The sequence below is a fragment of the Physeter macrocephalus genome, chromosome 4 (assembly GCF_002837175.3).
Source record: "Physeter macrocephalus isolate SW-GA chromosome 4, ASM283717v5, whole genome shotgun sequence".
NCBI lineage: Eukaryota > Metazoa > Chordata > Mammalia > Artiodactyla > Physeteridae > Physeter > Physeter macrocephalus.
In genome coordinates, this window is record NC_041217.1 from 82,734,054 (window position 1) to 82,746,187 (window position 12,134).

At 38.2% G+C, this 12,134-nt stretch overlaps 1 protein-coding gene across 2 annotated transcripts; it reads left to right on the forward strand.

Annotated features, from left to right (window-relative positions):
• The first annotated feature begins 684 nt into the window (after nucleotides 1-684).
• On the forward strand, nucleotides 685-9,872 carry SIKE1 (suppressor of IKBKE 1). Of its 2 annotated transcripts, none has more exons than XM_007120433.3 (5): nucleotides 685-941; nucleotides 1,175-1,280; nucleotides 2,166-2,308; nucleotides 3,519-3,632; nucleotides 5,524-9,872. In XM_007120433.3, exons 1-5 carry the CDS (start codon nucleotides 783-785, stop codon nucleotides 5,623-5,625), a joined length of 624 nt encoding a protein of 207 aa, XP_007120495.1. In that variant the 5' UTR covers nucleotides 685-782; the 3' UTR covers nucleotides 5,626-9,872. The 2 variants fall into 2 exon arrangements, with proteins under 2 accessions (XP_007120495.1, XP_028344768.1); XM_028488967.2 differs by lacking the exon at nucleotides 5,524-9,872 and adding an exon at nucleotides 5,167-5,355.
• Nucleotides 9,873-12,134: the final 2,262 nt, after the last annotated feature.

The window sequence follows — 12,134 nt, forward strand, 5'->3', positions numbered from 1 at the left end:
GAACAGAACGTTGTATATATATATATATATATATATATACACACATATATACATATATATATCAATACTATTCAGCCTTAAGAAGGAAGGAAATTCTGCTGTACATGGATGAAACTTGACGACATTATGCCAAGTGAAATAAGCCATTCACAAAAATGACAGTTATGATTTATATGATTCCACTTGTATGGGGTACCTAAAGTAGTCAAATTCATAAGAGACAGAAGGTAGAATAGTGGTTGCCAAGGGCTGGGAGGAAGGCAGAATAGGGAAAGTCTAATGGGTGCAGAGTTTCAGTTTTGCAAGATGAAAAGAGTTTTGGAGATGAATGGTAGCAATGACTGCACAACAACCTGAAGTACTTACTACTATTGAATGGTTAAGATGATACATTTTATGCGTATTTTACCAATATTAAAAAAAAAATTTTTTTTAATGGTTACAATATCAATCCACATCAATCAAAACCAGTAGGGAAAGGAGAAACTCGGACTAGCCCAGCCTTAACACAACTTGACCACCAGGCTGTGGAAACAGGAAACCAAGGGCGTGGCAAGTGCAGGCCTCCGGGGCACTGCCCTGGGCGAGACTACAGGAAAGCCGCGGGTTGAAGCGGTTCACCTGCCGCCTAGGCTGCCACTGCGCAAGCGCATATCGCGGCTACCACCAAGGCGCCTTTTAAACGTACCCGGAAGTGACGTCTGTAAAGCTGAGACCGGCTCAGGGAGATCTGAACCCTTCGCACAGGTGAGCGGTGCTGCGACTGTCGTCCTGGGGCCGCTATGAGCTGCACCATCGAGAAGATTCTGACAGACGCTAAGACTCTACTGGAGAGGCTGCGAGAGCATGATGCGGCCGCCGAGTCGCTAGTGGATCAATCAGCGGCGCTGCACCGGCGGGTGGCCGCTATGCGGGAGGCGGGGACAGCGCTTCCGGACCAGGTCAGGCAGAGGGTAGGGGTCCGTGCCCTCGGGTTCCGGGCACTTGAGGGGTGGAGGGTGAGGTAGAGTGGGCACTCGGCCTGGAATTTTGTCCTGGTCCAAGAGGGCGGTGGTGAGAACTTTCTGCGGGGTCGGGGCTGAGGATGCTGCCCTGAAGCTCTGCCTCCTGCCTATTAAGTTGCATCTGCGGCTGTTCTGTGTACTGCGCGATTAGTCTGTCTCTGTTTGTCCAGTATCAAGAGGATGCATCCGATATAAAGGACATGTCCAAATACAAACCTCACATTCTGCTGTCCCAAGAGAATACACAGATTAGAGACTTGCAGCAGGAAAACAGAGGTTGGTCAGGCCTTTTTGTGTAGTTATGATTTTTTCATATCCAGTAATATTTCATAAGTTCTTGCAAAACTGACAAACTGTTCACAAAAGCGCACATTCTGTATGTATTTCCGAGTCAGTACTCTTTAACAGGAAAGTTAGCCTGTGCTCGCCCAGTATCAGTAAAGTTTGTTACATTACCCTTTTCAAGGTCTTACTGATTTTTTATTTAAAGGCAGCTTATCAAAGAGGTGTTTAGTAGAGTTGAATTACTGCATGGCTTATTAGGTGTCCCAGCATGGAGGCTTGCATAACAAGAGAATATCCTCAAGGACTTAAATTTTAATGTTTAAATATTAATTGAAATAAACATTAAAGCTAAGATTGAAGGTTTTATTATGTTCCTTGAGCAAGATGGAAGAGGTAAATCGTATCCTCGGGTGTATATTCTTGGGCTTGATGAATACACTATTAATGATAGTAGTATGAATAGTTATTGGTATATCAGTTTACAGAGGGCTTTCACGTGTATCATGCCATTGCATTCTCATATCTTCATTTTGAGGTAGACAAGCAAAGTTTTTATTATTACAAGGCAGATAAGAAATAGGCTCGGAGAGGTTAAATGATTTGCTTAAGAGTCATAATCTAGTAACTCACAGAACTGAACTTAAACTCATGTCTTCTGAGGCCACATCCCGTGTTGTTTCTACCAGATTATGCTGCCACTGCCTAGAAAGATATTTTTCACAGACCATAACGGTTGAGTTCTGTGGACTTAAACACTAATTTACAACTTTGGATTCATAATGTTACATGAAGTGTCATAAAATTCCAACTGTTTGAGTTTGGCTTTAGGACGTATCTCTCAGACATCACTGCCAAGTTATTTTATTTTTTTGATAGAGCTATGGGTTTCCTTGGAGGAACACCAGGATGCTTTGGAACTCATCATGAGCAAATACCGGAAACAGATGTTACAATTAATGGTTGCTAAAAAAGCAGTGGATGCTGAACCAGTCCTGAAAGCTCACCAGTCTCACTCTGCAGTAAGAAACTTTGATGAATAAATTCTAAATGAATTGAAATCTTGAAATTGTTTTAGATTGTGTGTTTGCTTTTGAAGAAAAGTAAGTTTGTTTTCCTTTCATGTTTATCACATTTGCTGTAGGTTTTACTATAGCTTTGTAAAGATATGAATAGAAAGAAGGGGATAAAGGGCTGCTCAGGGCCTTTTATTTGAGTAAGACTAAAGTTCCTCCCCCCTTCACCAAGATCTCTTTTCAAGATGTTAATGAATGCTTAGTTAGTTCTTCCACCAAACAGAATGCCAGTTAGTGTTGAAGGTGCTCAGTAAATACTTGGGTGGTTATTATTGTACATTTCACTGGTCTGTGAGCTCCTTGGTTGTAAGAAGCATGAATTCATCTTTTATCCCTAACATAGTACTTGGCACATAGCAGGGGGTCAGTAAACTTTTATTAAACTGAACTACATAGCATCATACTATGTTGTTAGGAGAGAGAAGTATGGTTTAAAAAAAAAAAAAAAAAAGACCTGGCATAGTTTCTATACTTTGGTTGCTTATGATTTAATTTGGGAGACCAAGTAATTGTTCTTAAGTTTGTAGAGTGCTTCAGAGTTGTCATTGTACATTCACAGGTACTATATCATTTAATCCTAGATTAATAGATTGACACCTCACTGTTTACTGCAGTGGAATTTATGGAAGATAAGTTTCATCTTAGATCCCACTGAAAGCATTTTAATGACTTCAGTTAACTAAAGTCATAGGGCACAGGGATATTTTAAATATGTGAATGGCTTTCATCTGGACAAGATAATAATCTGTGGTCCAGAGGAGAAAACTTGATCCTTGAAGGAGACAGAGTTGAGCTTTTATGAAAAACTTGCTAAGAGATATGTCCAATGATAGAATAAGATACCTTGGAATATGGTAAGCTTCCTGCCAATAAAAGTATTCAAATTTAAGTTAAACAGCCATTTAGAGATAGTGTCCAGTATCCAATGGGTGGTTAGACTAGAATTTATCTTTTGAAAACAAATTATCTGTGAATATCACAAGATAACTGTATTATGGCTTTACCTCTGAGGACTTAGATTGTAGTGAAACTCCTTTGTAACCTCTGTACCACAGATTAAATGAACTTTTAACATCATAATGCACATATTTTCATGAACTTCATATCTGTAAAAAAAGATGACTTTTTCACCTTTTTATTCTTAATATCCTCACAGGAAATTGAGAGTCAGATTGACAGAATCTGTGAAATGGGAGAAGTGATGAGAAAAGCAGTTCAAATGGATGATGATCAATTTTGTAAGATTCAGGAAAAACTAGCACAATTAGAGGTAAGATTGTTGATATTTTAGGTTCACAATATTTTACGGAGATTTCAGACTCTGGAAGATATGCCGTCACTGTATTATCACTGTTATGTACTGATGTTTCCTTTGTGGTCTGATTTAAAATTAAAATAAATCCTCCATACCCTTTTCAAGAAAGGAAATGTAATCAGCAGCAAACAATGAAAATGCCAACTGTGTATTGGCTAGAAATTGAGGTATCATATTGAGAGGGTAGAGAGAGTGGAAGGGACAGATTACATGTGAGCTAAGGTGCCTCATCTGCCGTAAAAAGAACTCAGATAGGCAATGTCTAAACTTGATGATCCGGAAATAGCAGTACCAGGCATATTATGTAGAATTATGGAAGTAAATACCAAAAGAAATAGATAAAAATATTAAAAGTGGTTGCCTTTGGGAAACAAAGTCAAGGGACTGCAGTCTATTTTATAAGTCTTATAGTCTTGATTTTTTTAAATTAATTTTTTTGGATAGTCTTGATTTTTTTAAAAGCTATTTTCATGTAATATTTTGATTAAAATGGGAATAATTTACAAAGAAAGGCCTGGGGTGTTAGTTTGCCCATAAAATTGTTAAGGAAAAAGCATTACAATAGATCAGCAGTCCCCAACTTTTTTGGCACCAGGGACTAGTTTCGTAGAAGACAATTTTTCCACAGACTGGGGGTGGGGATGGGGCGATGGTTCAGGCGGTAATGTGAGCGATGGGGAGTGGCAGGGAGCGGCAGATGAAGCTTTGCTCACTTGCCTGCCGCTCACCTCCTACTGTGCGGCCGGGTTCCTAACAGGACGTGGACCAGAAGCCATCAGAGGCCCGGGGGTTGGGGACCCCTGCAATAGATGATTTGAATGTTCCTTATTACAAGATGCTGTCATGGGCCCTTTGAGAAATACTAGAGAGAAAAAGACAGGGTCCCTGCTCAGAGTCTAACGAAAGGAATAAGACTAGTAGTATTTTGGTATGAAATGGTATATAAATGCTAGGAGAGAGATACAGAGTATTGAGGGAAGCATTTATATGGTACAAGGTTTAATGACCATGGGCTCTAACTCTCAGTGAAACCTGAAAATGCTATGGCTTCCCAGAATTTCCTTCAGAGAGAATAAGGATGAAGAGTGCAAACTGCCCTACCTGGAAATCAAAGGGAGTGGCAAGGTCCCAATTAGGAAATAAGAGTTAGTTAAAATGATAGAATGATCTTGTCTACACTATCCCTAATTTATCTCACTTATGGAAACAGCCTAAGGAAATGTGGGACAAAGTTTACTTAATATTTTAAGTGGAAAAAACATGGGCATTGGATTGAGACCCCAGCAGTACCACATCTAAGTTGTCTAAGTTTGGACAAGTTTTTGGACTTCTGTGGGCCAGTGTCCTCATCTCAAAGAGAACATGGATGTAGGCAATGGTACTTACCCTACCTATTGTGTGAGATGATAGATGTAAGACACACATGTGATACCTGGCTATGTGCCTAGTAATTCTTTTCCCCCTTTCCTTCCTTTCTCCAAAACCGTAGGACATCTAGGAGAGAAGATTGAACAAAGTGAAATTATTATTAGGAATTTGAAAGATAGAAGAAACAATACTAAAACTTGTGGAAACCATAAAGAGTTTGACAAGCAGTGAATTCCTCAAGTGGAGAGGAACCTTGTTTTTTTTGTGTGTAGTCCTAACACGTGGCATGTGGAAATTACTCAGTAAATGTTTTTTAAATGAATAAATAAGTAGAATTTTAGGAAATTCTCAGTTCTTTTGTTTCCTTAAAACTTTTAAAATTAAAATAATATGCTTTCTGTTTCAGGCCCAAAACAATGTGTTCTGATGCAATTTGACAGTCAAAATACCTGAAATGAACATATACTTTTTTTTCCAGCTTGAAAATAAGGAACTTCGAGAATTATTGTCCATCAGTAGTGAGTCCCTTCGGGTCAAGAAGGAAAACTCAATGGACACTGCTTCCCAAGCCATCAAATAATTCAACTTCTGAATGACGGCTAGAGATTGTTTATCGAGGAAGGAAGTTATTATCTCTCTATGCGAGTATTGTCCATTCAGTGTCTTGCCTCAGACTTGATTTAACTTTGATTAAATGTATCAAGTGGCAGTTTAGAATTCGCAGTCAAAAGTGGCTGTCCACAAAACAGTTTTGGGGTATGTTAGTGAAAATACTCACTAAAATACACTGAGTTTCACCATTCCTTTCTCTAAGAGACTACTTTTAATTTTCATTTCTGGGACCTCAATTTATATGAACTGTTTTCAGTTCATTTTTGTTCTTTCATATCTCTGAAACTTAGAGCATTTTATTATAAACCAGCAATTTTATTTTATATAGGATTGTAAATTGCAATTCTTAAAAATTTTAAAAAGAGATTAGCTTTTTCAATCTATTTGGCATAAACCTGGATTTGTTTCCATTTGAGAAAAATAATACAATTCCACAGAAGTAGATTGGCAGATTCTCTAATTTGTAATGTCATTCACCTTTTTTGAAGTTTTAAGTCTCTCTGGTGCTAAGAGTTGGCACTTTATGGCCTGGTGTCTTTACTCTTAATTTGAGAGAACCTATTGCTAGTCCCTGGGAAACATACTTGAAAATAAGTCAACTGTTTTTTTTCTAGTGGTAGTATAATCATCGTATTGTTCAAAGAATGCTGAAAAATTTGTCCTGTGTGTGTTTACGCACACATGTGCTCTTAGTTCAGATGCTAAAAGTAACTTTTATTTATTCTATTAGATGTTAGTAGTCAATTTTTCAATTTTGTCCTACTAGGAAATCTTCAGCTTGGGTAGTTTACCCAGTGTGACGAAGATATAATAGGTTTATTCACATCATAGTTCTTAGGTACTACATTCTACAGTTTATATATAACTTTCATTTATAATTAAGAACCATCACTTACTTGGATGTCTTTCATTACTAGTACTAGTAGTTGGCTTTCTTTTTAGATCCATTTTTCACAAGGAAGCAAAGTTTTATCACTTAATGAGAGTTTATTACATTCATAGAAGCTGTGTTGAGATTCAAATGCTAAGTGGTCAGCTAGGCCTACTCATCATTTCATTCCCCATCTCAGTTTACTCACATTTCAAATTTATAAATTACTTCATGTAATACTATCAATTTAGGTTTGCCCAAAAATAATTGAAATAATGAATGCTAAACTTGTCAATATCTCCCAGTAACCATAAGCACTGTACTGCATGGGAGAGACACATCATTAGAAAGAGTTTTTTGTTAGTGCTTTGTGTGGTGTAACCTTCTTTTTGTACAGCCATAAAGAATTAACTCCAAATAAAACAACAGAATTTCTCCAAGATATCCTAAAAGCATCTGATCCCAGTAATACCAAAGGATTTGCCTAAAATGGTAGGCTGTAATGAATCAGTATATGTCATTTTTGAATTTGTCAAATTTCTATTCAGAATCCTGCAAAGAATTTCCACCCGAAGTGTGGACGTTTTTATCTCATTTCCTAAGAGTATGTAAACTTTCAGTCTAGCCATTTGCCTTGCAGTATATGCCCTAAGTGCCACTCTGTGTTCCACAGTTCCATTCAGGAGGCAGGTACTCTATACCATTGGTCAGCTGCCATGGCCAGTTTTCAGTGAAAATGATAAGGTAATCAAATGGCCCATTAAACTATAACATGGTGTCCCTTTATCTGTTTTATGTTCCTTTAGAGTTGTTTGTAAAGTTCTTTACATCTCAGATATCAGGATAAATCTAAATGTTAACTTTTCCCCCTGGCAAATCAAAAGCTTGAAGCATGAGCCTCAAGAGTTCTCAGCACCCTATATAATATGAATTCTAGCTGGTGTTAATACTATGAAAATAGTGTGTAGTTAGAAAATTGAAGGGGAGAAGGAATGTTCTTGACTTTGGTCTGAGTGGGTATGAAAGTTTATTTTGCAGTGGATGATGGAACTTGACTGGTGTGCAAAATTTTAGTACAAACTTATCTTTTCTAATAAAAATCTCATTTTGAGAATATCAGCTAATTTTACTCAGTAATGAGTCTAATTATTAGGAAGTGCAAGGGTTTATTTTTCACTTATATAGCAACCTGTCAGGTACACAGGGTTTTTCATAAATACTCTCTAATTATCACATTGTAGTTCGTATAACTATAAATAGTTGTTTCTGAAATGGTTTTAGAGGTTTCCTCATGGTTAGAAATCATAAGTTACATGATTACAAGTCAAAGTATAAAATTAAAACTGTTTGGAAGTATCTTGGAAAAATGCATAAATATTATTGATACCTACCTTTATTACCTTATATTAATACCTTATGCATAATTTGATTCAAACATTGAAGGTCTATTTCAGTGTTCCTCAAAATGTGGTTCACTGACCTACTACAATAGAAGTTTGGGGATGGATCTAGGAATTTGTATTTTAATAATCATCCCAGATAACTTCTAAGGACACTGATTTGAGACTGTCTAGTCTACTATGTTAGGCACTTCATTTGGAGTTATGAATTTTAAAAAGCAGGGGGGAGGAACTGACTGTTTTTGAAGAAAAATCTGGTAGAAGAGGCAAACAATGTGATAAATCCAATATAAGGATGTATAGAGTACAGAGGGACTATTTACAACTTGAGAATCCAATAGAGACAAAATGAGTAGAACTAGAAAGCTTAGTGCTTTCTAGTTATTATATAATCTCCATTTCAACTGTACCTCATTTTACAGATACTCAGGCATGAGGAGGGTGTTATTATTCCAAACTGAAACCAAGATTCAAACCCAGACTTAAACATATTCTTAACCATTAAGTTAAGATTCCTTTAAATGCCAAATACTATTCAGAGTTCAAGTGGTTCTTGAGAGGAAAATCTATTTTATTAATGGTGCAAAAGATACACCACAGCCCATATATTAGAAAATATCATGAATTTAATAAATGGAGTCTTAAGGAATGAGACATAATTGTCATCTGTTTTCTAGAGTGGTGTAGCTGAGAGTATGTGCGTGCAACTGAAAAGAACAATGCTTAATCAGAGCTTAACAATCCTTACTGTTGATACATACAGGAAAGGGTGCAGTTCTGTCTTTTAAATCTGTCTCCTTAGCATGTTGTTTTTCAGCCTTCACACAATTTTCTTGTTGCAAGAAGGTTGCTGCTCTGCCAGGAGTCATGTCCATGTTTGAAGGCAGGAAAAAAAAAGGGAAATGTCGTATGCCAGCTCTATGTATTCTCTTTTATGAGGAAAAGCAATGCTTTCCCAGAAATCCAGACAGACTTCCCTTTGTCTTATTTGCCTGACCTGTTACATGGTCACTTCTAGCAGCAAAGGAGGCTGGGGACATAGCTGCCGCAAATAAAATCAGTATTCTATTAGCAAAGAGGAAAGAGTATTGAGAAAGCAGCTAACAATGTCTGACACAAGTCCTCTTACACTGAATAGTTTTTAACAAGTGTAAGCATTAGCCAAAGGAGTGTGTTGGTGTTGAGTGGCCAAGGAATGGGCTGCGGAAGACATCTGTCATTTCTTTTTAAGCTGCCCATTATCCTAACTCCTATACTATAGTTAGGGAACCCATCACCTAATGAGGCAGAGCCTTCCTCCCTCCTAAAAAATTTGAAAGTGTCAGATGTTTGTTTTCCCAGCCACTCTGCAGCCAGTGAAGGCACCTCTGCCTTAAAAGTTAGTGATACAAAGAAGCAGGGAACTATGCTGAATTCTTTGAATAAAGGCAGTGACTACAACACTGGCTACTACATCCACCTCCACAGAAGGAGCAGCAAGTGGCTGTACTGACAACATTCATTATCCAGTGTCAGCAAAGTCAATGGTGTAAGCTGCAGTGTCTCTGCCCCAGTGGACACAGTGGGGTCTTCACTGAAGCAATTAACTGAAGTTATTATAGAGGTTGTATAGCCTCTAATTCTGGTTTTCTGGCTATCCAGAGATCCTGAGGATTACCTGAGGATTATTAGCTTTTAATAAAATCACATTTTGTTAAAATTAACCTGAATTGACTATAATTAAGAATGCTGGGCTTCCCTGGTGGCGCAGTGGTTGCGCGTCCGCCTGCCGATGCAGGGGAACCGGGTTCGCGCCCCGGTCCGGGAGGATCCCACATGCCTCGGAGCGGCTGGGCCCGTGAGCCATGGCCGCTGAGCCTGCGCGTCCGGAGCCTGTGCTCCGCAACGGGAGAGGCCGCAGCAGAGGGAGGCCCGCATACCACAAAAAAAAAAAAAAAAAAAGAATGCTGATAAAATAAGCATAGTTTAAAAAGCAACAATGCAAATATAAATTTTGTCAACACATTATGCATAATTTTGCCCTTATGTTTTAATGTAATTTTTGACTTATAAAAAGATGTGACATGCAAATAAATTATCAAGCATAATAATTCATCACCTAATTTAAGAAATAGAACATTACCCATATGTTACATTTATTTATTTGTGCTCCTCTCCTGTCTCTACCCCTCTGCTCCCTCTTTTTAATGGTTTTATCACATGAGAAAAGACCGAAAATATGTATATAACACTAAAGTGACATTTTTTAGTTTTGCTTCTTTTTGAGCTCTATGAAAGTGGTGTTAGACTGTATAGTAGTCTATGGGGATGTGATTTTTTTCACTCTTCATTATGTTTCTAAGATTCATTGTGTTGTATATAGTTGTCATTCATTTTCACTGATGTACTAGATTTCATCATGTGACTACAGTATATTGTTAAGAGATACATACATATAAAATAATAAAATTATACATTTTTTAAAAATCCTTGCTAATATCTGACTCCTAATTTTTAATTCTTCCTCCATCTACCTCATTAATATTAGACACGTTTCACTATAAACAGTTGTATTTCGTATTCTGCAGTTATTTCACTTGCAGTTGTCTCATGGCAACTTTGTGAATTAAGGAGTATTATCCACTAATATTCATAGTGGAAAGCAGATGATGCTTTTACTTTTGTCACTCTCCGAGAATGCTTAAGAGGAAGTGGAACCCTCAGAGCTTTGATGAACTACAATTCACTCAACATTTCGTCTAGCCTCCTAGAAATGGATTTCTGTATGTTATTGATCGTAAGATTCATTTTTATTTCATACTTTAATGTCTCTGAAATTGGGATATGTCTTATACATGTAGGGGTTGTCATCTAGTTGATTCTAAGCATAAGAAAATTGGTTTGCATTCCTGGTGGTGTGACTGGATAAAGTCAAGTTCTTGATATTTCAGTCAACAAACTAAGGACCATATGAGAAAGGAATGGGGGTTTAGCTGTTTTCTGTGAACTTTCCGTTAGCACTTACTGTAAAATCAGCAGTGCCAGCATAAGAATTTGGAGTATGGCTGTATTCATTTTCTATTGCTATGTAACAAATCACCACAAATTTAGCAGTTTAAAGCAACACCTATTTATTATCTTACAGTTCTGTAAGTCAAGTCCATGCAGGGATCAGCTGGGTTTTCTCAGGATCTCAAGGCTGAAGTCAAGGTATCATCCGAGGCTAGCATCTCATCTAAGGCTCTGGGCCCTCTCCCATACTCACATGGTTGTTGGCAAAATTCATTTCCTTGCAGGTGTAGAACTCAGAGGCCTTCAAGGCCCACGGGAGATCATCTCTGACTTCCCTTGCGTTCTACCTCTAGACTCCCTTTTAAGAGCTCATCTGGGGACTTGCCTGGTGGTCCAATGGTTAAGACTCTGTGCTCCCAAATACAGGGGTCACAGGTTCGAACCCTGGTTGGGGAACTAGGATCCCACATGCTGCTGGTATGGCCAAGATAAAGTCTCCAGCCACTGAGGGGAAGAAAGAGAGAGAGAGAGAGAGAGAGAGAGAGAGAGAGAGAGCGCGCGCGAGCTCACCTGATTAGGTTAGGCCCACACAGAATAAGCTCCCTCTTGATTAATTAACCCAACTGATTAGATATCTTAATTACATCTGCAATGATCCGCGCGCGCGCGCGCGCACGCGCGCGAGCTCACCTGATTAGGTTAGGCCCACACAGAATAAGCTCCCTCTTGATTAATTAACCCAACTGATTAGATATCTTAATTACATCTGCAATGATCCCTTTTGCCATTGACGAGATATAAGTGATATCCTCTAAGATCTACAAGCCCAGCCCATGCTCAAGAGGAAGGAATTATACACGGCAAGTGTACCAGGTGATAGGAATCTTTGTGATCATCTTAAAATTCTGCCTACCACAGTGGCTTTTGGCAGCTTGGAATAAAATCCTGGAGACAACAATGAAACACTCTTAGGAAATTCTGCATTACCAGTATTCTTGGTGGCCCAAGAATACTTCTGTGTGGAAAAACCTGTGCATCTATGAGACAAAAAAGAGATTTATTAGCAAGATCCACCAATGCATGCTAAAATAAGTGGACTAAAGTTCAAACAGAAAAAGGATATTTGCATAGTCTCTGTATCAGTTTCCCAGAGTTGCCATAACAAATTACCACAAACTGGACGGCTTAAAACAACAGAAATCTATTCTCTCACAG

Excerpts from the sequence above, each read along its gene's own strand:
- SIKE1 (XM_007120433.3), top strand. The coding sequence starts at position 783 with ATGAGCTGCACCATCGAGAAGATTCTGACAGACGCTAAGACTCTACTG. Across the intron at positions 2,309-3,518 it reads CTCACCAGTCTCACTCTGCA|GAAATTGAGAGTCAGATTGA; the intron begins GTAAGAAACTTT and ends ATATCCTCACAG. Across the intron at positions 3,633-5,523 it reads AAAAACTAGCACAATTAGAG|CTTGAAAATAAGGAACTTCG; the intron begins GTAAGATTGTTG and ends TTTTTTTTCCAG.